General features: G+C 43.0%; 1 protein-coding gene across 1 annotated transcript; it reads left to right on the top strand.

Moving 5' to 3' along the window:
• Positions 1-12,240: 12,240 nt before the first annotated feature.
• On the top strand, positions 12,241-17,703 carry LOC133386655 (uncharacterized). The gene is made up of 2 exons (XM_061630353.1): positions 12,241-13,282; positions 16,732-17,703. Exons 1-2 carry the CDS (start codon positions 12,742-12,744, stop codon positions 17,322-17,324), a joined length of 1,134 nt encoding a protein of 377 aa, XP_061486337.1. The 5' UTR covers positions 12,241-12,741; the 3' UTR covers positions 17,325-17,703.
• Positions 17,704-27,987: the final 10,284 nt, after the last annotated feature.

Genomic DNA, 27,987 nt, shown 5'->3' with positions numbered 1-27,987 from the left:
GGAGTAAAGCTGCAATGCTAATCCCACATACCCAGAGTAAACCCCATTGAATTCAATAGGACTCACTTTTGAAGGGACATGGTTAGGATTGTGATGCAAATTGATGGAACTTTTGAGTGAAAATAGCAACCAATTGTGTTTGTGTTCTAAATCTTTGTCTTCCCTTCCAATCCTATTTTTAAAGCCACCTTGTTGCTTGTTTCTTGCCCAATAATGGTAAAAGAGAACTCAAATACTGGGCAGCATTGCTGCAATTGTTGTGGTTCCCAAGCTGCTTCCTATGAAGGTAGACCAAACCATGTGTGTTTTCTCTATGTCAATTATTATTCACTGGAATTGGGTTGGCTGTCAAAGTGAGTTTATAGCAGCCCACAAGGGAGACAGAAAAGAGTAGAGAATCTTCTTACTGTTACTCATTTCTCAGACCTCTTTCTGAAGTGAAGGGTCAAATCTGTAAAGAAATTTGGAGCAGCCATGTTAAAAGGTGCAGGAAGGGCATTCCAGGCAGGGGGTTGCCAACCCTACTTGGATTGAATATCTTTGCAGAGGATTTGTATTATGCTTAATGACATCACTCAGGCGCACTCCTGTAACATCACTCAGACCTGTCCCCATGACATCACTTGGGCCTGCCCCATGACATCACTCAGGCATGTCCCTCTGACATCACCAGGGCCCGCCCCCCAAATCCCAGGGTTTTGGATGATTCTGACCTGGCAACTCTAGCACAGAACACATTCATTCAGACAAATGACTTAAGACTATTACAGGGAGGAAGGGGCTTGAAACTCACAAGAGTGGGGTGGAGTAGGGGCAGGGTAGGATATGGATCAGGCCCTGTTGTATTCCTGATACTGGGGGTGTGACAGTATTTGAACTGGTTCTGACAAACTCATTGTGGTGGCTGTGCCAAAACCTGCCCTCTAATTTCTGGGAAAAAAATCTTCCTCTGCAAAAGAAGCTTCCATTGTTCTGTTTCTTTTGAGAATTTCTTTACAATTATAATTTTCATAGTTACAGAGGTGAACTTACCTTAACATTGCGAGGTAATAGTGGGTGGTATGCATATTTTTTCTTTCCTTTAAATATTTCTCTAGTGCTCTGCAGCCTCCATGGCTGCCTATGCTTTCTTATCTGAAAAAGCCACAAGGGAGGAGTCACCTCATGGTGTCTTCTCATGAGCTTTAAATGAAGCACAGGAAGCCAGGGATGCCGGCTACCAAGCACCTGACATTGGTGTGCTTGCTGATTTTGTTTTTAAGGGAAGTCATTCTTCTTACCATTTTTTTAAAAAATGGGAGCAGAGCCTGTGGAAGCAGAGCAAGCAGAAGGGGTCACCACATCTAGCGCCATTCAGGAGCCACTGGGAGGGGAGGACACTGGCTGCACCAGCAGGGCATGGCAGAAGGAAACAAAATGCATGTTTCCTTCTGTCATCATGTTTCCTGGTATAGCATCTGCCAGGAGGGCTCAGGACAGAGCTGAATGGGATCTGGATGTAGCATAAGTCTCCCTTCCCTCGGTTCCTCCCTGACACCCCCCCCGGAATGTTCCTTTTTGGGCCCTTGCATCAGTTTCCACCAGCTTCCCTTAGGCCAGGCTGGACTTCTCTGACACATCCCTGGCTGTACTAGGTTGGGCTGGCTGCCCTGTGGCTGAGCCGCAGCTGCACCAGGAGGGGGGCTTCTGCTGGCATAGCCCGGCTAAGCCAGGACCCAGCCAAATCAGCCAAGGATCCACCATATCCAGCTTCCCTCAGCCTGGTGTAGATACCCCTTGGATTGTACCCAAATGAAAAAATTCATTAAAGTTATTTATTTAACAAATGTTTTTTACCTCTTGATTGTAATAAACCCTCAAGGTGTTTTACAACAAAACCAAAACAAAACATTAAAATTATCAATAAAAAAACATCTAAAAACAGATATTTAAAAACATACTAAAAATAATTAAAATCAACAACAAGCTAAAAAATAAACTGAAACAGGTAATTTCTACATGTCTGGATAGGCTTGCTTAAACAAAAATGTTTTAAGTGGGAACCAGAAAGAGTACAGAGAAGAGGCCTGCCTGATGTCAGTAGGCAGGGAGTTCCAAAGTGTAGGTGCTGCCACACTAAAAGATTGATTTCTTACAACTGTGGAACAAGTATTGTATGGCATTTGTAACAGTGTGAGTTCCACAGATAATTTATAGAGTGAAAGGAGGGATACTAACATAAATCCCTTGGCCACCTTGAAAGTAAGGTGAGTACAATAAAAACCCTGCTCCTTCACCAAAAAATACTCTCCCATCTGATAATTTTTGAATGCATTTTCCACGAATTGTTGAAGAATGGTTGAAAAATAGGGGGATACAATTTTGACACGGCACTAGCTCAAACTAAGCTGAGGGGTGTGTGTAGAAATAGTTCACCTTAGTGCACAATCCAACTCACATTTACTCCGGGCTGAGGGGAGTTGGATGCGGCAGTTCTCCAGCTGAGCCAGCTGGGACCTGGCTTAGCTGGGCCATCCCAGCACAAGTCCCTTAGCCTGGCTCAGCTGAGGCTCAGCCACACCAGCCTGGTTGAGCTGGGACCTAGCCAGCTCAGCCAAGACCAGTGCAAGTGGAGCTGGCATTAAGGGCAAAAAGGAGGTGGCAAAAAAGAGGCGTGATGAGAGCATGTTAGGGGGAAAGCAAGGTGAACGGACTTAGGCCACACACAACACATGTTCAGAGCACTCCTGCATGCCCCAATCCAGGCAAAAGTTACACTGGGGAAAAGCTCAGTATAAGAAAGTAACTGCAATAGAAGTCAATAGAGAGGGCTTACTCCCCAGTAGGGGTATTTGGGAGAGCAGGCTTTTATTTTCTGGTCCCTGCATGCAGCTCCCAGCTGAGCCAGCATCCAGCCAACCCAGATGTTCCTGAATGGCAACTGGATGCAACAGAACTTTACGCCAGCTTCTCTTGGTTCAGCACAACTTGGAGTTGGATTGCCCTGCCCATCTGAGTCAATCCAGTTTTAGTCTGGGAGAACTCACTCATCACTAGTGTCATAAGTTTAAATAACTAAATAACATCATGGATTTTTTTTTACATTATTTCCTTCTTTCTCACTAACAATGGCATTAGAAAATTAGTGCGGCCCACACTCTTTAACCAAGCACAGTAAGTGGGGGAAGTATGCAATTTATCAGAACTTGCTATACATTGATAAAAGTCGTAACAGGGGCACAAACTCCATTAAAATATAAGAGAGCTAATTAAAATTATTTATTCAATGCGGCCTATGCCTAGTGGAAAGAAAGATTATCGGCCATTTCAGACATTACTCAGTGTGGATTCATAAAACAAGAACTAAATTTGAGAAGATAGTCACATTCTATTTTAATTATGGCATTCCTTTTGAGAACTGGTCAACTAGTTAGCCTGTTTCCCACCTTTGGTGGTGGACTGGAAAATAGTGCTAATTGCAAATGCCTGAAATGAATTATTTATGATGCAAGGGCAATAAGATTGTCTGGCTGGGTAGAGATGATACACTCAGCAATGTGTTGTCTCGCTTCAAGTGCTACACCTTGCCAACCTTTTCCCAACATAGACTGTGCTTGTGGAAAAAAAGATTATCAGCCTTCTCTTGTTTTAGTCACCCTTTGTCCACACGAGCAAGGTAATTAGAGAGGGGTCATGGTTAGGCATTTATATTTATAATCTGAATAAACATTCATTCCAATACTATTTGGAGCTAAACCAGCACACAGCCAGGAGGAGGGAAATGAAGACGGCAGTCCTACAACCACACTCCAGATCTTGTTGTTCCCAAAGACAAATGTGGCATGGTTGCCTAAAGCAGCTGCCCCCCACTGCTTCTGCTGCATCCAACTCTGTTCTCATTTGCTTCTACTCAGTGGTGGCTGGTGGCTCCATGTCAGTGGGCTTGAATAAATATCGAAATAGTTGATATCCATGCTGTCTGCTGCTTCTTGTTTGACATTGACACCTTGAGGTTTTTCCTCTCCTGGGTTTTGTTTTTCTATGTCACTGGAGCAGTGGAATCCACTCTGGGGTACAGGTTTAGGCATCAGCACCTTGGACAGCTCCTTGGAAATTCAGACTAAACTCCAGAGCGGATTCCACTGCCCCACTGACATGGAGTCACCAGCCGCCATTGCTCCCAATTCTTCCTCTGTGCCTCTTAGTGGAACAATGAGATATAAATTTACATGCCCTTCCTCAGCCTATTCTCAGACCCCACCCTTGATGACTTTAAGAAGAGGTTGAAAACATGTTTTCATTGACTTTTAATATAATTCAGTACTACAATTGTTAAAAAAATAGTTTTTTATTGCAACTGTATCCTTATTTGTCATCAGTTTTAACTCTTGTCATGTGAACTACTCTCTTGTATTATCATTTATGGTGATGTTCTGGCTGTTCCAAGAAGCAGATGCAAAGTCAGGGGCAGGACTAAAAGTGCAGCAAAAGTCCTCAGTCAACACACAATTACCCTACATGAGACTTATGTGTGAAGAGGGTTTCAGGTGTATCTGGGTGGAATTGGCAGTTCCCTGTGTTGAGTGGAAGCACTGCAACTCAGTGACAGAGCACCTGCTTTGTGTGCAGAACACTCCTGGTTCAATCCCCAGCATTTCTGGGTAGCACTGGGAATGTCCCCTGTCTAAAATGCTGGAAAGCTGCTGGCAGTCAGTATGGACAATAATGAACTAGTTGGACCAACGGACTGACTCTGCATAGGACAGCTTCCTGTGTTCTTGTGCTCTGTCCTTGTTTAAGAGAGACAAAGAAGTTTTTGTCTAGCTTCCTGACTGGTGTGTACTCTAAGCCAGGTGTGGGAAACTTCGGAGTGAGGGACCAAATGTGGCCCTCAGGCCTCTTCATTTAGCCTTCAGAACTCACCTTCCCACACACTGCACTCTGCACATGCATATTGGCTCGCATCCTTCTTATTGCAAGGAATGAGAGTGCTGGCACTGAAAAATGGTTTCAAGGTCAAAGATTCAAGGTTACACTACTAAAGAACCATAGCCCCCACTCCTTCACTAGATGTTCTCACTTCACCAAAAGAACACCTGTTAAAAATGAACTCAGCAGAAAGAATAACACAGCTGAAGTAAATTGTTTTAAAATTCAATTGTCACACACCACTAACCTGGGTATTTTTTCAGCTCTAGGATAATGTCATCCCTTTCTTCAAATGAACTGAAACTAATTAATGACCTTGATGAAATTATCTTCTGCCTCAGAGCTATTGAATTTTTTCTGAGACAAAAAAACACATCTTCTAACTGACCCATGTAAACAGGTAGACCCTCCCTCCTGTTTGAAGTTTCTCCCATTGCTCCTCTCTCCATCCGCCATATCCTAGAGATTCTGTTACTAAAGCATCTGAAAGGACTTATAGGCCTTATGATAATAATAATATTTAGTGTTTATATAATGTTCTGGAAGTGTTCAGAGTATTTACATATATAGCTGCCCAATTTCCCTGCTTTTTAAAGTTTGATAGATCCACTCTATGGTCTGAACAGCTTGGTGTGTCATCCTGGGCGAGAGTGTGCTGGATATCCAGATGTGGTATGAGGTAGGAATAGTTTCAGCCCATGTTGGATCAACAGTTCCATCACTATGGCTCTCCTGACAGGCTGCTCATACACTTGTGGGAGAATGACCTCAGTACCCAGACAGGCATCGACTTGAAGTGGTCTGCAATATCTGACCTTACCCATTTGCCTGAAAGGTACCCATCCATGTCATTGGGGTGGTCAGCCTGGCTTCCGAGGCTCCAGTGGAGAAATGCATATGAGCTGGAGAGCACCGAGGCTACCTGCTGCCGTGTCAGCAGAGCCATACTGAAAGTGGTCCGAGCAAAAGGGGGCCTCATTGTTTGTCACCCGCTCATCAGGCGCTCGTGGCCTGAGTTTTATGGAATTCATGGATGGAATTCATCTTTCCATGAAGGGGAATGATGCCTGGCTTGGAGATCTCACCAAAGGACTATGGGCTTGGTTTCAGCAAGTGAATGGGGTTGGCGACGGGTCAGGAAACATAGCTCCCCTGCCTTATGGCGGAAATGGCATTGGGCAGGTTCAATCATAAGGGGGACTCCCCTAAGGAGGCCAGTGGGGTACATGATGGCTATGCCCCTAGCTTGGGAGGGGCGCTGCCTCATCCAGCTGACAACCCCTCCCACTGGTTGGTCAGCGGGACCACAAGTGCCTTGGGTTGACACCCCACTTGGGTCTAAAGTGGGCCAACTCCCAATGGTAGTTCCCAACTGCTTGTTGGTTGATTCAGCATTCCTCCAGCATGGGCTGCTGGAATGAAGCGGATCCTTGCCCTACTGCCATGCCGACTCCGCTTTACTTGCTCTAATCAAGAAAGTTGTGGCCCTACTTCACCCATAAACCTGTGTCTGGCTGTGTTATTCCCGTTGTGAAAGGGGAAGCAACATGCTCCTACCACACAAGGTCAACACCTTAAATTGGGCCTGGTAATGTATTGGCAGCCACTGCAACACTTTCAGAATTGTAATATGACTATATTTTGTTACTCCATGCACTGTTCTGGTCACAGCATTTTGCACCTGCTTCTGGACCATCTTCAGGGGTAGCCCCACATACAGTGTATTACAATAAACTATTCTGGAGGCTACCAGATCTCCTGGTCCTGGAATGGCTGTAGCTGTGGAACTAGTCAGAGCTGGGAAAGGACAATCCATGTCATTGAAGCCATCTGGGTCTCCAGGTTAAGCACCTCCTTTCCATTCACCCTTCCTCCATACCAGAGCTTGGAAAAGTTACTTTTTGGAACTACAACTCCCATCAGCCCCAGCCAGCATGGTTTCCAGTGGCTGTTTTCATTTTTTTTAAAAAAGACAAAATCAGCAGAAAGTTACATGGGGCTCACGGTAACTATAGTTTGCTCTTCAGAGCACATCCATACATGAGGTTTATATCGCCTTTTAATGTCTCTCTCACACACATCTTTACCCTCATCTTTGACATCCAAGATGTATATTTTTAGGACAAACCCTATTTTTGTGATTGTAGGTTGTTTGAAACTGTTTCTAATGTTGTATCTGGGAGAGTTGTGGCCCACCCCGGGACCTTAGGGTAAAGGTGGATGATGATGATTTCCAATTGTTGTTAGTGCCAAAGATGAGCAAATGAATATCCTGGCCAATGTAGGCTTGCTTACCTATTTCATGTTTTTATTCTGCCCTTTATCCTGGCTAAATGTCACTAGCAGAGTTACCTGGCTGAGCAAGAATCTAAACATTGATCATCTAGCTCCCAGTTTGGCAAAGGGTGCTTCCACACTCAGTGTTTAGTGTGGAATTGCCACATTTTGTTCACTCACTTTTTATGGAGCATCATCATGGAATCAGTGTCATCCACTATTTTCCCTGTGGTTCTTCCTCCTTTTAGTCAGACCAGAGAAAGTCTGACTTTTTAAAAAAAGAATGGAAGAGTAGTGACATCTCAGGCATAGATGTATTATTATTATTATTAATTATTATTATTATTATTATTATTATTATTATTATTATTATTATTATTAACCCTTTACTGTAAGGTCCAAGGGCAGGCTACAACAATTTAAAATCCAATATTAAAAATAGTTCAAAACAGATTACAATCACAAGAATAGAGTGGGTCCTAAAAATTTATATCCCAGAATTATTATTAATTCAATGTAATAATAATTCATCTTATTTTTAGAGGAGGGACTTCAACTTCTGTAATGAAATATTGGGGTTGAGTCCTATGGCTGTGCTGCACATCTCTGTTTTGTTTTTGTTTTTCGTTCCATCAACTGCAACTAAAAAGAAACTATCTCTTATTGATTATTGTCATTATCCCTGGCTGTCTCCATGAAATATGATCAGGCTGATTTAAGGGAGCTCAGTACACTTTTCTACTGCCTCCACTCCTGCACCCCTCCACTCTGCAACCTGGGAAAGAGGAGGCAGGTTTTTTAAAAAGGGGCCCTCCAGACAACCTCTTTATTGAGCATGCCTCCTGATTTGGTTGCACAAGGCTTACGCAGAGGTTAGGCTATATCTGGCCTTTACGGAGCATTTGTTCTGATTTGTGGGGAACACATTTTTGCATTTTTGTGTTATTTCATTGCTGAAATAGTTGCACTATAGAGCAAGAGTGTCAATAAACAAGAAAAATAAAATGAAAAGAACAAGGAAGCAATTTGCCTTTAATAGGCAAATGAAAATCCCTGTCTGAAATTTGAAGTAGTCCCGCCAATGGCATAGGCAGGGGAGCTGTACTATTTGATCCTGCAGATTGTATAAGTGACTCAACATGTTTGCCATTTTTAGGATCCCCTGGGAAGCTTGTGAGACTTTGGGGTGATTTGTGTGTGTTGGTCCCTGGGTGAGAGCCAGGAGGTTGAGAGGTGTTGAGTGGAGAAGTGTAAGACAATTGTTTTAATATTTATTTGTTAATTTGTATTATGTATGCTTTTGTATTGTGACTTTATTGTATATTTTTATAATTTGTGCTGTTTTATCTTCTGTACACCGCTTAGAGATTTTTATGTATATTAAGTGGTATAGAAATGGCTTAGATAAATATCTGTTGGCTGTAGGTACCTTCCCAAATCACAAGGGGTTAGTGAATCTAAGAACTAATACATGATCAAATGGCTGACTTTCTTACCAGCCAGCGGGATTCAGGTTTGCCTACCTGTCAGTCACCTGGCATCATCTAACTAGAGTTTAAAAGTGGACTTCCTAACTCACAGTGAAACATGATCCTTTAACAAACAGTTCTGGAGATCAGAATCTACAACCAAAAATGTGAGGGGAATAAAGAATAAAGTTATACCTGCTAAAAAAAATTTTTTTAAAAAAAATTTGTTCTGATAGTTGAATTTGAAAATTAGCTTTAGGGGCTACATGCTTTGCTTCCTTAATGATGTGAAACATAATAGCCTCAACTGTAATAAAGACGAATTACTTTTTCATAAAATAATGAAACTCAAGTAAACATGCAAGGTTTATCACTTAATTTATCCCCCAGCACTTCCGGAGAGATTTTTTTCCCTTTCATTCTCCTTTTTTAATATTCCCAGTCATTAGATTTCAATAACTAACTTGGTAGCTATGTGTGTCTCATTTCCCTGGACAAGCAAAATAGGCTGTAACTTCTTCTCAGCTCGAGTACTAATGCTGTAATTTAGAACTTCTGTCAAGATGAAAGATCTTCCAAGGGATTTACTGAAGACCCATAGCAACACTTGAGCACAGGGCTGGATAATGAAGTTTTCATTATTAAATAAAGATATTTTAGGAATGCCATAGCCCATAAATCTATTCTCCTGGAATATATCACTACATTCGTTTGTTTATTTCAAACTCAGAGACGCCTCCCCCCCCGCCCCATAATATTTAGCTACTCCTTTGCGCTCTCTGAAGTTGCCATGGAGATAATTTCAAGTGTCTCTTTTGGCAGCCCTGGTGCTGCATTGTGATTGGACAGAAAACCCTAAATGCCTGTCAGGGCAGGCAGGGCAGGTACTCTTTTGTTGGCAGACATTCTAAGGCCCTGCAATTAAATGTTACCTTAAGGAAATGCTAATGAGAATCACAGGGGTTGGGAAGCTGAAGAATTTTGAAGAGATTTCCCTCTCCACCCCCCAAGTGAATCAGACTGGGTGCCCTGGGGCTCAACTCCTTCATATATTTACAAGGCACGTAGGCTGTCAGAAGCCACAAGAAATCCCCCCACTACCACCATACACTGAATGCTGCTACCTAAGATCTTTCAGTCTGTTCCCATGTTCTGATTGTGTCCTTGGATACTATGATTTGAGAGCAGGTTCACATGGACAGAGAGGAACAAAGGAGTGTTAAAGCGCAGTCATTTTGGAACAGAATTTCCTAACGAATCAGTGACTTCATTATCATGAAGTTTGTACGGGGACCTTAATTGGGCAAGACCCTAAGAAATAGTATATATTCAAAGTATATATTGTAAAAATGCAAACACACAGCCCAATCCACTTCCTGTGTAGCTTGGAAGAATTTGGTAACATGTGCCTCTGAGCATTTAAGGAGGGGAGGGGAGGCACAGGATGGAAGGGACAGGAAGGAGGAGGGGTTTGATCATTTGCATGATTATGGATCTCTGACCTCAGCACAGCATATGGTGAGTGGGGACATCTCCAAAGATGAAGAATTAATTTTTTGTATATTTGTTGGTGTTCTTACTTTGCTTCTTTCCTGTGTTACTACTGTTTCTATAGAGAATCTAACCTAGAAAATTATATTTCTCTCATTATTCCTCCTAGAAATCTGTGTCAAATTTATTTTCATTAATTTCAAAGCCTTTTTATTGGTCAATGTCAAATGATGGTGAAGACACCTTTTGTGTTTCAAACAAGAGGTTATGTTCTAATTTTATTTTGAGTGCATCAACAGTTGAATCTGAAACTGCAGTTTGATGTAAAATCATACCGATTACAACATGTTGCTACTTAAGCAATGACCCTAGCTGTTGGAAAAAACAAACCTGGCCTGCCCAGCCTGCTATGTTTAAACCACTTCATTTAAGGCAAGGTGGGCATGGTCAATTGAAAACATAGAGCACTCCTAGAATTTTGTTAGAATATATTTCACCCCCCACTGTTTTATCTTGCGCAAACTGAGACATTCCTGATGTCCACTGGAAACTATTCTGCAGAATAGTTAGTGCCATTATTCCACAATTGTTTTTGGAGTTTTTTTACATTTCAAAGTGTTGCTGTACTTAACATATTCACAGAAACAGATGCAAAAGAAAATGACTTACTATAGGAAATGAGAGCCAGTGTGGTGTAGTGGTTAAAGCAGCCTTTCCCAACCGGTGTGGCTCCAGATGTTGTTGGACCACAACTCCCATCAGCCTCAGCTATTGGCAATGCTGGCTGAGGCTGATGGGAGTTGTGGTCCAACAACATCTGGAGCCACACCGGTTGGGAAAGTCTGGGTTAAGGTGTTGGATTACGACCTGGGAGACTAGGGTTCGAATCCCCACACAGCCATGAAGCTCACTGGGTGACCCTAGACCAGTCACTGCCTCACCCTCAGAGGAAGGCAATGGTAAGCCCCCTCTGAATACCGCTTACCATGAAAAGCCTATTCATAGGGTTGTCATAAGTCGGAATCGACTTGAAAACAGTCCGTTTCATTTTCATAGGAAGCTTCACTAAAATTGCAAAGTAAATCAAACATATTTTAAGTGACTATCTGCTTATCTATCAACAGTCTCAATATTGTTTATTCCTCCCTACTAAAACAAGATAAGCACAGCACATGTCTTGTTTCTCTTATTTGGGCTGATTGCAGATGTTGCCACCACTCACCATATGCTCAGAGGCACATGTTGCCAAATTCTTCCAAGCTACACAGGAAGTGGATTGGACTGTGAAAGACCAACCACAGGAAGTGGGTTGGACTGTGAAAGACCAACCAAATTGTGTTTGCATTTTTACAAATTTGTGTATGGATGTGAACGTTGGACAGTGAAAATAGCGTTCCTGTAAAGGGGCGTATTTTGCCTTCACCCCAATTAGGGAAGACGCAGGAAGGTTCTCGAAGTTAAGGCATGCCACCACGTGAGATCGCTCATCCAATCTGGAGGGGTGTGGAGCAGTGGATATAAAGCTGCTCCTTCCCTCACGCGCTTGCCTTTTTGCCTTGCGGCACTTACTGCTGGTTCGCGCTTGCAGGGGCTCTTTCAGCGTTCCGTTGGTGATAGTTTCCTTGCTAAAATACCTCGTTTACCCTTCTCTGCTCTTTCCTCCCTTGCCCGTTGCTCTTTATCATTCACTGTTGTTGTTTTGAGCCCCGACGATCAGCTGGGCTGCGGGCCTCCGCCCACGCGCCCGCCAGCTTCTCCCCGGCTCGCCGGCCGTTTTCCCTTGTATTGCCTGCGCTTTACAGCGTTTGTTGCTCGTGAAAAGCCCAGCTTGTTTTTTACTTACGGTGTTTGTGGGTGGTGACGTTCCTGGTTGTTATATTCCCTTGGTTATATATATAAAATTTGATTCCGTTTGTTCTGCCCCCCCCTTTTCTTCCGGTTTGTCTTTAAATTGTTAAAGTTGCTTGTGTTTGGGTGCTTTGTTAGTTAGTTTCAGTGATCTTTGGTTCTTAGATAAATATATATTTTGATTGTTTATATATATATTTTTATTTATTTGCTATTGTATTATATTCAGTGATAATTTGAAGGCAGTTTTGGTATATTAATACCCTTTAATTCATAGCTTCCACCACCCTTTTTGTTTCCCTTCCCTTACTTTTCCTTTAATCCCCCCCCTTTTTCATTTTCTGGGCATTTAAAGTGGTGTGTTGATCCTCTGGATTTCTTGTGCAGTTACTTAATTATATTTATAGCATAATATTGCATAAATTCATAATTATAGCTTAGGTAATTTATTCTTAAGGTATACTGTTAGTTAAAACTCATTTAAAAGTTGTTTGTTCATTTTATTGAGTTTAATAAATACCCTTTATCAAACACCCCCCCACTTCCCTTTCCCTTAAATCCTCCACCCCCCCTTAATTCCAGCTTATAATACTTACCTGAAAATAAAAATAAATAAATAATAATTAATACGTGTAATAATAATAATAGGTTAAGTTAATTGGTGGATTGTAGTTATATTGCACTGTACGTGCACTGTTTAAAAAAAAAGAGTTGGTAAATTCATAATTAGGTCACACTTGCATTTGGTATGTTGTATAATTGTTGTTATTTGGTCTTTACAAATATGCCACCCAAGAAAGCTCAGCAGAAAAAAGGGGTGCGTGTTGTGAAGCAGACTACAAAGCGCCCGCCAATTCAGCAGGACATGTCTTATGACGATGATGAGGATTTGGGGACCATCCGTGCATTAGTAGCTAGAGTTGAGGCGCTGGAAAAGGAACGCAGGCAGCCGCTGGACGTTGATGCGGGTACAAGTACCGCTACAGCAGGTAAGAAATCTGCACGGTTGGCTTCTAAAGTGCCTAAAAATCGTACTCTTGCTGATTTGGTTTCCAGGATTGGTGTTCTTGAAGCTGCAGTACCCATTGAAGAGCCCTTAGCAGCTGGGTCGCCAGCTGCTTTGCCTGCGGTTCCAGATACCATCTCTTCTCCTGCGGTTCCAGTCATACCTGCTGTTGGGCCTCTTCAAGCGCCACTGCTGTTTTCGCCACCGGCGGCCACGGCTCTGCCTGCGGGAGCTTCGGGGTTTGTCGCACCCCCAGTGGTTGCCTCTCCGGCTGCTTATGCAGGTGAGCAAATTGCACAGTCACAAGCTCTTCACACACAGGTTCAGGATTCTATTGCTCCTCCTCGTGACACTCCAGTGGCGGGTTCTCAGTTCCCTAGCAATACTACTCACCCGTTAGTGTTTATGGGTGGTGTGTTGGTTCCACAGCAACCCCAGTTACCTTGGCCGACGGCGGCCTTGACTCCTTGGCAGCCACCTGTGGCTTCTTCCACACAATCTCCTGCGTATTTGCCTCTCCCTCAGGGAGTTTATCCACATGGCGATATTTCCCTTCCACTGGGCGACCATTTACTGTTAGCTACTAAAGAAAAAAATTGGCGTGGGGAATATATTGACCTGTTCACTCTTTTGTTTCGTGAAAATGAGATAAAGCCCAAGGAAGGTCAGGAACTTAAGGAGCGTGAGGCGGCCATGAAAAGGAAGGTCGATCGATTGTGGCCTAATTGGTTGAGCGCCTATATTATCTATATGGGCGTTATGACTCAAGCTTACCCATCGAGGGCTTTGTCCATGATTAAATATCAGGACATTGTTCATCGGGCCTTCCGTGAGTTCTGGGACCGCTTGGTTGCGTTACGATGGAAATTTTAGACAGAGAGCGGCGTTGGACCCCACCCTTCGTTGGGATATCGAGCACACGGGCCTGTGGCTCCGCTCTATGACTCCCGCCAGGACCACTTTAGGAGACAGAGCTGATAGTGGACATATATTAGCACATGCACAAACTTCCGCCTTCGGCTCAGGCCAAAGCAGGCGGTGGGTTCAATCCCAGCATGTCTGCTGGACATTTAATAGTACAGGCCGTTGCCTCAGACGGCCATGTAAGTTCAGACACGTCTGTGGTTCATGTGGTGGCAACCACCCCAGCTCATCATGCCAGCGAGCGCGTACAGCTCGACAGGGTACAGGGGAACAGCAACAGCCCAAATGAGGGCCTGGCAACAGCGGCGGTACGTCGCAAGGCCAGTAGCCCGATTAAGTTAATTCCTTTGGAAGGGTGGTTGTGGTTTTACCCCAATAGGCAAGCTGCTAGTTTTTTGCTTCATGGTTTCAAGGAAGGCTTCCGTATTCCATTTGAGGGTCCTAGGATAGCTACTTCCTCATCAAATCAGCCCTCTCTCAGCAACATGGCTTCGGTGGTGTTAGCAAAAATTAATAAGGAAATAATTGCTGACTGGATATCTGGCCCTTTCTCTGTTCCACCCTTAAAAAATTTGAGGATATCTCCTATAGGTATTATTCCCAAGAAGCAGCCTGGGGAATATCGTTTAAACCATAATTTGTCATTCCCAAAAGGCGCCTCTGTTAATGATGGGATTTCTCATACACATCAGTTAGATATACGTCTTTTGATGAGGCAGTGAGAGTAGTTCGCAAAGCCGGTAGGGGTGCTTTAATGGCTAAGTGCGACATAAAATCCGCTTTTCGCCTCCTACCTGTTCACCCTGAGGATGTGGATTGGCTTGGTTTTAAATTTCGGGGTCAGTTTTATGTAGATAGGGCTATGCCAATGGGTTGTTCCATGTCATGTGCTGCTTTTGAAGCATTCAGCACATTTCTTGAATGGGCATTGAGGAGGAAATCCTCTTCATCCTTCTCTGCTCATTATCTGGATGATTTTTTGTTTATTGTGCCAGCTGGGTCTTCACATTGCCTCCATCTGATGCAATCCTTTGCAGCTTTAACCAAAGAACTGGGGGTTCCTTTAGCTCCAGAAAAGTCTGAGGGTCCTACTACTTCTCTAATTTTTTAGGGATCCTGTTGGATACTGTGGCTCAGTCGTCCAGTTTGCCACAAGAAAAGTTGCTTGCCCTTTGCATGGTGCTAGGATTGAAAAATATTACATTGGCTCAGTTGCAGGAAATTGTGGGTCATTTAGTATTTGCATCAAAAGTTATTTCACCTGGTCATGCATTCCTCAGGCGTCTTTGTGACGCCATGAAGGGTGTTTGATCTCGCCTCCACTTTGTCAGAATTACTTCTGGGATGAGAGCTGATTTAAAAATGTGGCTTGAGTTTTTGATGGAATTTAACGGCCTCTCTTTCTGGCAGGACGAATTATTATTGGAAGCTGAATTACAGGTGCATTCCGATGCTGCGGGACGCCTCGGCTTTGGTGTAATTTTTAGATCCCAGTGGTGCGCTGCAAGATGGCCTGCCAAGTGGCAGGCATCCCGGATCACTTCTGATTTGACATTTTTGGATTTTTTTCCAATAGTAGTAGCGGTTTATATCTGGCCGTTTGTATTTCAAAATCATACAGTGCGTTTCTGGTGTGACAATTTGTCCACAGTTAGCGTTATCAATGCTCAGACTTCCAAGTCGCCGCGTGTTATGCGCTTGGTGCGAGCCTTTGTCTTGCAATGCTTGCGTTTCAATATTTTATTCATAGCCAAGCATGTTCCAGGTTTACAGAATTGCGTTGCTGATGCTCTTTCCCGCTTACAGATGGTGCGCTTTCGGGAGCTTGCACCTGGAGCGGAACTGGATCCAGTCCCAGTCCCACCGTTCCTGTGGAACCTTGGCAATTAGAAGTCGGGGCCGCTATTGCAGCCGCCCTTGCTCCCAGTACTCAAAAAGCGTATGAGCGTTCTGTTGCGAAGGTCCAGCGTTTTCGCACCATTTCTGAATTGCCTATGGCGTGGCCTATTCCTGTTTCGCACTTATTGCAGTTTATGATATATTTAAAAGGGCACAACAATTCTGTTTCTACTATCGCTGGGCAACTTTCAGCGCTGGCCTTTATCTCTAAGGCGTGGGGACTGCCGGATCATTCTGTAGATTTTAGGGTCAGAAAGGTCCTTGAGGGTTGGTCGCATTCCGCTCCCAGGCCCACTGACCGGAGGAGGCCAATCACACCCGATGTCCTTCTCCAGATCCTGGCAATGTTTCGTTGTTTATGCTCATCTCAGTATGAGTCGCACCTTTTCGCCGCAGTAACTCTGACGATGTTCTATGGTGCTTTTCACCCTAGTGAAGTATTGGTCCCCTCTAAGCGCGATGTTGCCTACAGGGCCTTATGCTTTTGCGTTTGCACGCTAGGTGCTGATATTGTGAGGGTTTCCCTACGAGTCTCTAAGATGGATCAAAAGGGCCATGGCAGTATTGTGTCTTTGCGCACTTGCTAGGTCCCTGAATTATGCCCTGTGTCTGCAATGCGGAAATTCTTGTCTATTCGGCCAGCATGCCAGCGTTATCTGTTCATACATGCGGATGGTACAGCCCTGACTCAATTTCAATTTTGGGCCGTTGTTCGGCGGGCCTTGTTGGCCAGTGGTCGCGATGCTGGAGTCTATGGGCTACATTCATTGCGGATTGGTGCGGCCACGGCCGCGGCCCTTGGGGGCTTAAGCGTTAGCGATATCCAGGCGATTGGCAGGTGGCGTTCCGATGCATTTAAGTCTTATGTCAGGTTTTAACTATAATGCACTGTGTTTTTGTTTCCATTAGGTTTGTTGAGCCTTTCAGTCCCCGTGAGGATCGTACTGTGTGGCCACTCTATCTTGTTTTGGGTGCACCGGCGTGCCTCTTCGTCGATACCTGGAACACAGCTGCAGCTTTCGGCCGTAGCTACAGTTCGATGGGAAGCCCGGAGGGGCATGTTATGGGATGCGCTGTTGCCATCAGTTTGCCGGATTATGTCTTCGGCGGATCAGCCTCATGTATTGTTGATTCATTTGGGGGAAAATGACTTGGTGCAGCGTCCAGGGATGGACCTGCTTATCAAGGTCACTCGAGATCTCACGTGGCATATTAGTTCATTTCCCAACCTCCTACTGGTTTGGTCGGATATGTTAGTTAGGAGGGTGTGGAGGGGTGCTTTTCATCCTAATAGGATCGACAGATCCAGGAAATGGGTGAATAGGAAAGTCAGGGCTCTGGTCTTATCTCTTGGAGGGGCATATATTCCTCATGATAGGATTAGGTTCCATGTCCCACAATTGTTTCGGGATGATGGGGTCCATCTTTCCGAACAGGGGTGTGATTTGTTTTTAGAGGATTTGATGCTGGAATTAAGGGGTTTGTTAAATTCTTTGGGTTGAGTGGACCAAGCTTTAGCTGATCCACTCTGTGGCATAGAATTCGGGCAGGTGAGGTATTTGGGGGATAAATTGAGGTGTTTAAGGCATTCTCGAAAAGGGGCACTGCTTAGGGAACCATCAGAGCTTCATGTCTGGGGGGGATCTGGGTAGTGTCCTTGTGGAACCGGCTTGCGCATCATGGTGAATGCTTGTACGGCGGGGCCATGGTGTGGAGGTTGGAACCACATAACTGGCTCTAAGAGCAAGGAGGGAGGAATGCACCCATGTCCTTGACTCTGGAGTTACAGACTGAGGAGAGTTGTTGCCTTTAGAAGGTGAGGGTATAATCCCTCATAGTTAGGCATAGCCTCACCTGCCCGAAGTATTTTAATCTGATAATTGGCTGTATTGCATTTGATCTAGTATGTTATATTTAATAAATATAACATTATTCCAGTCTTGTGTCATGAGTCTTCCTTGGTGTGGGGGCAAAAGCAGATAAGAGAAAAATCAATTCATTTGAAATGTGGTATTGGAGGAGAGCTTTTTCCATACCTTGGACTGCAAAAAAGACCAATAATTGGGTGTTAGAACTGTCACTAGAAGCTAAAATGATGAAACTGAGGTTATCATACTTTGGACACATCATGAGAAGATCTGATTCACTAGAAAAGACAATAATGCTGGGAAAAACAGAAGGCAGTAGAAAAAGAGGAAGGCAAAACAAGAGATGGATTGATTCCATAAAGGAAGCCACAGACCTGAATTTACAAGATCTGAACAGGGTGGTTCACAACAGATGCTCTTGGAGGTCACTAATTCATAGGGTCACCATAAGTCGTAATCAACTTGAAGGCACATAACAACAAGGGCAGTATAATATCTCAGAGTGGAGGTCAAGTCCCCTGTTCTCCTGCTGCATTCACTATAGCTGCCCAAATTCTGTTAGCTATATGTACGTTCTTAAACCACAAGGTTTTTTGCCTATTAGTGAATTTCTCTGCTTTTTTATCTGCTTTTTAATCTGGGAGGTAAGAAACAGGATCCTGTGCAAGTTTGCTGAAAATGGATTGATCATTTGCATGCTTATTGAGTTCAGTGGGATTTACTCCCATGCAATCATTTTTTTCTAATAACTTTGAACATTTTTGTATCATCAGCAAACTTGGCCACCTCACTACTCAACCCTAACTCCAGATAGTTTATGAACAGGTTAAAAAGTGCAGGTCCCAATACTAATCCTTGGGGGACTCCACTATCTACATTCTTCTATTGGGAGAACTGTCCATTTATTCCTAATCTCTGCTTCCTAGGACCTCTCCTCTTATTCCATGAGTGCTAAGCTTACACAGGAATATTTGATGAGTTATTTGTTGAAAGCTTTTGAGAATCCAAGTACACTATGTCAACTGGATCATTTCCATCTATATGCTTGTTGACACTCTCAAAAAACTCTAATAGGTTCATGAGATAGGACATACTCTTGCAGAAATCATGTTGGTTCTGCTTCAGCAAGGCCTATTCTTCTCATCCAAGTAAGCAAGAGGCATTATCACAATCCATTCCATCTAAGCAGAAGCACTTGAGGAAGGCATGGAACAGAGCTGGTGAGGGGAGTGCCCTGGGAAAAGGGATTGGCCTGCAGTAACCCCCACAGCCAAAGAGACCTAGAGGGTCAAATTCAGGCCTAGGACCTGAGGTTCCCCATCCCTGGTCTAGATCCTTCAATGTGTCCCACCTGGCAACTGATAGCTACTGCAAGGAAGGAGATACAGAGAAGGAGCTCCATAGGTCTCTTTGTCTTCTCTGCCCTGCCTATTTAGTACTATGGGGGCATCAATGCTGCAGGATAACAACATGCGACCCTCAGCTGAACTGATAAATCTCTATATTTGGCCTTGTTATTCTTTCATACTTTATATATTATTTGAATAAATTGCTTGCAAATGTTATTTTCCTTCTCGGAGCCTTTTAGAACAGGGCAGGTTAAAAATGAGATAAGTTACATGCTGGCTGAATTAAAGAATAGAAGCAGGCTAGGGCCTGTACTGAAGCTTATGCAACCACCCCTGGATTCCAAACCTCCTCCACCCAGCTCCTAGTGTCGCTGCTACTACTATTCCAATGTCTCCCTTTCTGTGACTGCAGTTCCTGAATCCACCATGCTGCTAGTTTTTTTAGGACTAGGAATGGGGTCATATCTGGCAAGAACATTGGGTTCCCAACAAACAGATCTCTTGCACTTACAGAGGTCCAGTAGCTTTCTAGCTATTAATGCAGACAAGGAGGTGTCAAAATCATATTCTGCCACGATGCTAATTAACTAACAGGCAAAAAACCTTGCGATTTAAGAACGTGCCTATAGCCCACAGATATATCTATCAAACTTTAAAAAGCAGGGAAATTGGGCAGCTATAGTGAATACACCAGGGGAGCAGGACACCTGACCTCCTCTCTGAGATATTGGACTGCCCTACAAATCCGTCAAAATGCAAACACAATTTGGGTTGGTCTTTCACAGTCCAATCCACTTGCTGTGTAGCTTGGACGGATTTGGTAACGTTCCTCTGAGCATATGGTGTGTGGTGGCCACACCTACCATCTCCAATGATAGAGAATTATATTTTTGTATGTTTGTGGGTGTTCTTCTTACTTTGCTTCTTTCTTGTGTTACTAATGTTTCTACAGAGAATCTAAACTAGAAAATTTTATTTCCCTCATTATTCATCCTAGAAATCTGTGTCAAATTTATTTTTATTAATTTCAAAGCCTTTTTATTGGTCAGTGTCATATGATGGAGAAGACAGCATTTTTTGTGTTTCAAATTGGAGGTTATGTTCTATTTCTATTTTGGGTGCATTAACAGTTGAATCTGAAACTGCAGTTTGATGTAAAATCAGTCTGATTACAATATGTTGCTACTTCAGCAATGACTCTAGCTGCTGGAAAAAAGAGGATGCATGTTTTCAGCCTGCTATGTTTAAATCACTTTATTTAAGGCAAGGTGCTCATGATCAATTAAAAACATAGAGCACACCTAGCATTTTGCTAGAATATATTTCACCTCCCACTGTTTTATCTTGTGCAAATTGAGACACTTCTGAGATCCACTGGGGACTATTCTGCAGAAGTCAATGCCATTATTCCACAATTATTTTTGGTGTTTTTTTTAGTGTAAATTTTGCAAAGTGTTGCTGTACTTTACATATTCACAGAAACAGAAACAAAAGAAAATGATTTCCTATAGGAAACTTCACTAAAATTGCAAAGTAAATCAGACATATTTAAAGTGTCTACCTGAACTATGTCAACTGTCTTAATATTGTTGCTTCCTCCCTGCTAAAACAAGATTAGCACGTGTCTTGTTTCTGTTATTTGGGCTGATTGCAGGTGTTGCCACCTCTCACTATATGCTCAGAGGCTCATGTTACCAAATTCTTCCAAGCGACACAGGAAGTGGATTGGACTGTGAAAGACCAACCCAAATGGTGTTTGCATTTTGAGCAATTTGTAGGGCAGTCCAATATCTCAGAGAGGAGTTCAGGTCTCTTGCTCCCCTGATGCATTCACTATAGCTGCCCAATTTCCCTGCTTTTTAAAGTTTGAGAGAAGTAGCTGTAGGATATAGGTACGTTCTTAAACCTCAAGGTTTTTTTCCTATTAGTGAATTTCCCTCCTTTTTAATCCAGGAGGTAAGAAATGGGATCCTGTGCAAGTTTGCTGAGAATGGATTGATCATTTCCATGCTTATTGAGTTCAATGGGATTTACTCCCCTGCAATCATGCCTAGGATGGGTGAAACTGATGACAGGGGATGGGGAGGGGAGGAGGGGGGAGGAAAGGCAGAGGGGAGGACTGGGATGGGAGCAGGCAGGAGGGGGAGGGGAGAAGGACAAGTTTGATCATTTGCATGTTTATTGAGTTCAGTGCGCTTTACTCCCATGCAATCACTTTTAGGATAGGTAAAACTGACTGGGGGGGAGGAAGGGAAGGCTGTAGTGGGCAGGGGAGGAGGAAGGGAGAGGAGAGGGGAAACCCAGGTCTGATCATTTGCATGTTTATAGAGTTCAATGGTATTTACTTCCATTCAATCATGCTTAATATAGGTAAAACTGACCATGGGGAGGAGGAAGGGGAGGGGGAGGGGGAGGAGGGGATTGGAAGGAGATGAGGATGGGGACAGGGGAAAAGGAAGGGGGAGGGAAGGGGCAAGAGGGAGGGGATTGGAGGGAAGAGAAGGGAAGGTGGGTTTGATCATTTGTATACTTTTTGAGTTCAATGGGGTTTATTTCTGTGCAATCATGTTTGAAAATGGAAATGGACTGCCTTCAAGTCAACTGGACATATGGTGACCCTTTCAATAGGGGTTTCATGGTAAATGGTATTCAGAGGGGGTTTACCATTGCCTTCCTCTGAGGCTGAGAGGCAGTGATTGGCCCAAGGCCACCCAGTGAGCTTCATGGCTGTGTGGGGATTCTAACCCTGGTCACCCAGGTCATAGTCCAACACTGACCTGGGGAGGGGGGATGGAGAGGGGGAGGGGAGGAGATTGGGTGGGTGGGCATTGGGCAGAAGGGAAGCCCCTTTCCTTTCCAAAAGGGAAACATTGTGAACAGTATCATTGCTTTTCAGTGTTTCCCCCACCTTTTTATTCTACAGCAGGCACATGTAGCCTCCCACCCAAATTTAAACCAAAGCTGTCCCTGATTATATCCACAACAAGCCTTTATTTCACTTTGGAATCTTGGGAAGTGTAGTTAGTGAAGGGTACTGAGAGTTGCTAGGAGACACCCTGTTCCCCTCACAGAGCTTCAGTCAGAGTGGCTGACTGTTAAACCAGTCTGGCCACTGGAGCTCCGTCAGTGGAACAGGAGTCTCCTCTCAGCACCCTTCAGAAACTACAATTCCCAGTGTTCTTTGAGGGAAGCCATGACCAGGGCCGGCTCCAGGAATGTCAGGACTCTTGGGCATCAGCTTGCCCTGGGCCCCGGTGTGTGTGTGTACACGCATGTATGCATGCACGCACGCATGCATGCATGCAGCCCCCCACACCCCCCACCTACCTGTCTGCTGTCTTTTACCATTGCCCTTAACGAAGATGGCAGCCGCGGTTTCCCTAAGGTACTGAAGCCCTTGCCGCCATCTTAGTTGATGGCAGAGATGCGCGCGTGTAGCACGCACGCATGCCATCAACGAAGATGGCATCGGAGTTGTCATCCCCTTAGGGAAACTGTGAAAGACCAACCAAATAGTGTATGCATTTTGACTTTGTAGGGCAGTCCAATATCTCAGAGAGGTCAGGTGTCCTGCTCCCCTGGTGCATTCACTATAGCTGCCCAATTTTCCTGCTTTTTAAAGTTTGATAGAAATATCTGTGGGCTATAGGTACATTCTTAAACTGCAAGGTTTTTTGCCTATTAGTGAATTAATCATTGGAATGCCTCACGTTTGTAGGCCTTAAATTTGGAGGACTTCAGAAAGAGTATTGCCACTGTCTTCCTGTGCTACCCCACTCCTTGTTTGCAAGTAGGGATGGAAGGATCTGTCAGTTTCAGTTCTCTCTGATTCTCATTTTTCTAATCTCAAATTCAGTCCTCCACATTTCTGCAGGAATTTGCCATTTTTTTAAAGAAAAATCCTCATGAAACTTCATCAGCATTTTAGTGTTAATTTTTCCTAATAAACACATTTTTGTATGCAGTTTTGACAAATATACACATTTTTGCAAGCAATTTCTCCTAATGCAATACATTTTGCATGTTATTTTCAGTATGTATTTTATGTACATTTTCCCATAATATATGCATTTTTGTAAACATTGGTTAGTTGGTTTGCTGCACTGCAAAACTGACAAGTGTGAATTTCAAAAAGTGGCTGGGTTTAGGTTTTCATGTTGTTTTAGAAAGTGCAAATTTAAATGTGAACAGGATTGAATTTCTACCCCATTCCTGTTTGCAAGAATGAAGTACCTTGCTCCTGCTGCTTCTGAGTTCCAGTTAGGGATGTCTTTTGATTTAACAGATGTACTCTTTCCACCAGTGCTTTAGATATATTTGATCATGCTCCAAGAGCTACATCTCCAACCTGCACACTGATTCTGTGGAGCAATTGTCTGAAAATCCTCCCCACACCTCCCACAACTCTGACATGCCTCTTGCCCATATGTCCATGGTTGGAATGATGCCTTATCTTCCAGAAGCAGAACAGCACAACACAAACTGCACAAACACAAATGGAAGAAACAAAACAAATGTATTTGCAATGATGAGATAACGAAGCAATAGTAATTTGCATGGCCTTAAAGAAATTTTTCTGGTTCTGAAAAGGAAAGGCACTTAGCATACTCGGAAGGTGTGGGCTTCTGCAAGAAGCATCTGCTTGTTATTTGCCTTCCTAGGAAGGACAAATGTATGTTTTCTACAGTGGCTATCACAATTCTGGAATAAAATGGGATGCAGTGAGACCCAGTATGAGATAGTGGTTACAGTCCCAGACCAAGACTGGGGAGACTCAGACTCAAATCTCCACCCAATCACATAATGTTTGCTGCAATATCATGCTGTGTGTCATTATCTTTCAACCTAACCTACCCTGTGGGGTTGTTGTGAGAAACCTTGTACACTGCCTTGAGCCCATTGGAGGAAAGGTAGAACACAAATGTAATTAATAAAATCAATGTATAGTAGAGAAATGTAAGCATTGTCTAATGCTTCTGTTATTGCAGTCATGCACAGCAGGAGGAGCTGGTGATCAATATCAGCTTCATGACCTGGATGCTACTGAAACTAAACTGACTATGGAGGCCTAGGTGAATGGATGAAATGCACAAACTATGTGTACACTTGTTCCATTTGCAGGCAGAAGGATGTTCCCTGAAAGATTACGGAGGTTTCAGTTAATAGAAATGTGTTGTAGAGAAAGAGAGAGATGCAGCTGACATCTGTGTAGTCATTCATTGCCTCCTCCAAAACATCTGGGAAAGAAAATTATGAATTGTGCTGCTAAAAAGAGAGAGATGAGGCCATTCACTCATCACAAGTACTGTATGTTTATTTTTAGAATAGAAAACAAACTGTAAACACTACCAGCTCTTCCATTAATTGAAAATAAATGTTCCTCTCCCAGTGCTAAACAAATGGGAAAATTTGGTGAGATAGTGTTAATGCCGCCTGTAATAGTTCGCTAAGATTCAACTAATTAAAAAAAATCTCATTTGAAGATAGTTAATGGATTCTGCATTTCTACAAAGCATTAGGAAGACAACATTTATCTGAACTTTGGGGGCTCGCACTGATTACTACTCAATTAGTTGTGATTCAATTCACTGAAGAAAAATGGTCATTTCATTAGCACAAAGAAATAAACATTGGCCACACAATATATTTCCTGGAATTGCTATGGTAACTGGAATGGCACTGTGCTAATCTTGGAATTTTAATTCTGCCCAACAGTTGTAATTGTGACCATATTGGATCATCCATGAATGACTGCCTGAAGTTGGCAATGGCCTGAATGAGGGTGAATAAATCGATATTAAATCCAGAAAACATAGTAGGTCAGGTGTGGGGAACCTTTTACCCTTCAGGTGCCACTGAACTACAACTACCATCATCCCTGGCCAAGCTCACTGGGATTTATGGGAGTTGTAGTTCAGTAATATCTGGAGAGTCAAAGGTTTCCCACAAGTGTAGTAGATGATCCAGGATGAATTCACAGATATATGAATGGGATTTCAATTTAGGGCTTCCATTCTTGTCACTCAGAGGGGTGGGGCTTACACAACAGGAGTGGTAGAACAGCTGACTTCAGCTGCTAGACCTGGCTGCTGCCATTTCTCCTCCTCTCCGCAGACATAGCTCAGTGTCATTCTGGGAAATTTGGGGGAGAGGAAATGGCAGAAACACACAAAGTGGCATCTGCCAGAGGAGGCTACTGTTCAAAAACAGGAGGAGGAGGACTTTAGAAAGGGGACAGAGAGGAGAAGGAGAAAGGTTAGAGGAGAAGCCTGGAAAGTTTGTCTCAATCAGCCTCTCCAGAGGCTACATCTGGGACAGAAGTCCTGAGGGACAGCCCCAAGTCCATGCTAAGAGTCAGTCCTAGTCTCCAGTTTTTGCCTGGAGACTCCAGAGTTTTGGGGTTCTCTCTAGGTCTCCAGGTGAGTCACCTCAATCTCTGGACTCTCAGCTTTCATTTTTTAAAAAATTAAGTTTCTAGGTGGTCTAGTTCAAGAGATATACACCAAAATGTCACACACACCCCAGTAACGTATGTTAAAGGAACTTGTAGCTGGCTGCTCTAACCCTGCCCTTTCAGGTTTGTGGTCAATAAGTGAAGTTAGAGTTGTGATTGACAAGGAATTTGTTGACCTCCAGGAAATAGCTAAAATCCATTGCAAGTACAGAAAACTGTTGTTTTTTCCTGCTTGTCTGAAAATCTCATAAACTGAGTAAGTTTATTGCTTTCAGCAGTTTATTTATTTATTAAATTTATTAGTCGCCCATCTGGCTGGCTGTCCAGCCACTCTGGGCGACATACAAAATAAAAACATACAAATACATTAGCAAAATACATTAGCAGTAGCAAAAGTCTATTTCCCTCTTGTGTGAAGGAGATCTAAATGCCATTACAATGTGTTATGCTTTTCTAATTATGGGGAGTAAAACAAGTTTACATTTTCCTGGGCTGTTGAAAAAGGCAATGCTTTGAAAACCTTCCCAATATGAAGCTTTAATTCTACTCACTTTTCTGGGAGTTAAGCTGTAATGCTAATCCCACATACCTGAAGTAAACCCCATTGAATTCAATAGGACTTATTTTTAGTAGACATGGTTAGAATTCTGCTGTAAATAAGAGAGATTTTTGAGTGAACATTGCAAAGGATTGTGTTGTAAATCTTTCTCTCACTCTCCAATCCTTTCTTAAAAAGCAATTAGTCAGGGCTTACTTAGGTGCCACTGCTTTTATTTGGTAGGAAACCAATACTGTTTTTTTTTGTTTTTTTAAGTTTTGCAATGAGCAACTGGTTTTGACGATAAACTATTATATTGGGTGTATGTATTTTACATCTCCAGGGTGTGTGTACGTGGAGTCTTTCCAACATCCCTGTGAGGTAGGGGTGCCAATTGGAAACCAAGGTAGCTCACCATAAGAAATAAAACCCTTTAAAATCCAATAACTATATATAAGAAAATATAAAACAGTTTCCAAACAGCTTAAAGTGGCATGATTCAGAATGTTGGGTTGAGTGAGTGAAGTTCCTTATTTGAGGTTGCAGTTATGTGCATGCTTCCCTGTTTGAGTAAGCCCCATCGAATATATTAGGACTTGCTTCTGAGTAACCATGCATAGGATTGCACTATAAATATTTGTATAGGTTGTGTAAATAATAAACATCTTTGATAGTCATGCCTATATAAATATTTCTTCACACTACGTTCCAATAAGTATCTGATTTTTCACTACGGTTGCACGTTATTATTTCCTCTGCATTTTAAATGTGTCCTTCTTCCTTGGGGTGTTCATGGTCCCCTTCTGTTGTGTTCACCCTGAGGAGCAAATTAGGCTGACAGATGATGAGTAGCCCACGGTCACCAAGTAAACTTTAGAGCTCATTTCCATTTTTAACAATTAATTAAAACAATTTACATGCAGGCAAAGTTTATGAAGTAGATCCACACAATACATTTAAGTAACATGCAACTTGCATTTAAAGGACATGACTTCCCCCAAACAAACCTGGGGAGTGTAGTTTCCCCCTCACAGTTATGGTTCCCACCACCCTTAACGAACTACAGTTCCCATAATTCTGTGGTGGGATTCATGTGCTTCAAATGTGTGTTGAATGTGCTTTAAATGAATGGTGTGGATCTACCCTAGGTATGCTGTGCATTCATTAGTGAATTGAAAAGAACAATTTTAAAAGATACTTTTTTAAACGAGGTAAGGGCTCAGTGATAGAGCATATGCTTTGTATCTAAAGGTCCAAAATTTAATCTCTGAAAAAGACTACTGCCTGGAATCTTGGAGAGCCAATGCTAGTCCATTTCATCAATACTGAGCTAGATGGTACCAAATGGCCTGTGTTGGTATAATACAAATTCCTTTGTTCCTAAAAGTGGAAAGAGACCCAAGGACCACAGTGACTCCAAAATTTATTTATGTATTTCATTTACAACATTTATATACCACTTTATTTTTAAAAACCTCAAAGCAGTTTACAGAAGGAATTAAAACAACAAACTTATTGGCAAACACAGTTAAAGACAGGTATTTAAAAACATTCAAAATAATAAAACCAACAATGAGTTAAAAACAGATAAAAAACAGAATAGTTTCTACATGCCTGGGTAGGCTTGCCCAAACAAAAATGTTTGTTTCTTGCCCAACGGTGTTAAAAGAGAATTCTGCAGTTATGGCTACAATTGCTCTTGTTCCCAAGCTATTGCCTGTGAAGATAGACCAAATTATGTGTATTTTCTCTCTATCTATTATTACTCACTGGCATTGGTTTGGCTCTCAAAGTGAGTTTATAGCAGCCCACAGGTTAGGCAGGAAAGTGTAGAGAATCTTCTTAAGCCTTACACATTTCTCAAACCTCTTTCAGAAGTGAAGGGTCACATATGTAAAGAAGTTTGGAGCAGCCATGTTAAAAGGCAGGGGCAGGACATTCCAGGCAGGGGGTTGC

This window comes from Rhineura floridana, chromosome 6 (genome assembly GCF_030035675.1).
Source record: "Rhineura floridana isolate rRhiFlo1 chromosome 6, rRhiFlo1.hap2, whole genome shotgun sequence".
Classification (NCBI taxonomy): Eukaryota; Metazoa; Chordata; class Lepidosauria; order Squamata; family Rhineuridae; genus Rhineura; species Rhineura floridana.
This window is presented reverse-complemented; position numbering and strand designations above follow the sequence as displayed.

Bases quoted from the DNA above. Each gene is read 5' to 3' on its own strand.
- LOC133386655 (XM_061630353.1), top strand. From the start codon at position 12,742: ATGTTGTATAATTGTTGTTATTTGGTCTTTACAAATATGCCACCCAAG. The intron at 13,283-16,731 runs GTGAGCAAATTG...TGTTTCCATTAG, and splicing joins CTCTCCGGCTGCTTATGCAG to GTTTGTTGAGCCTTTCAGTC.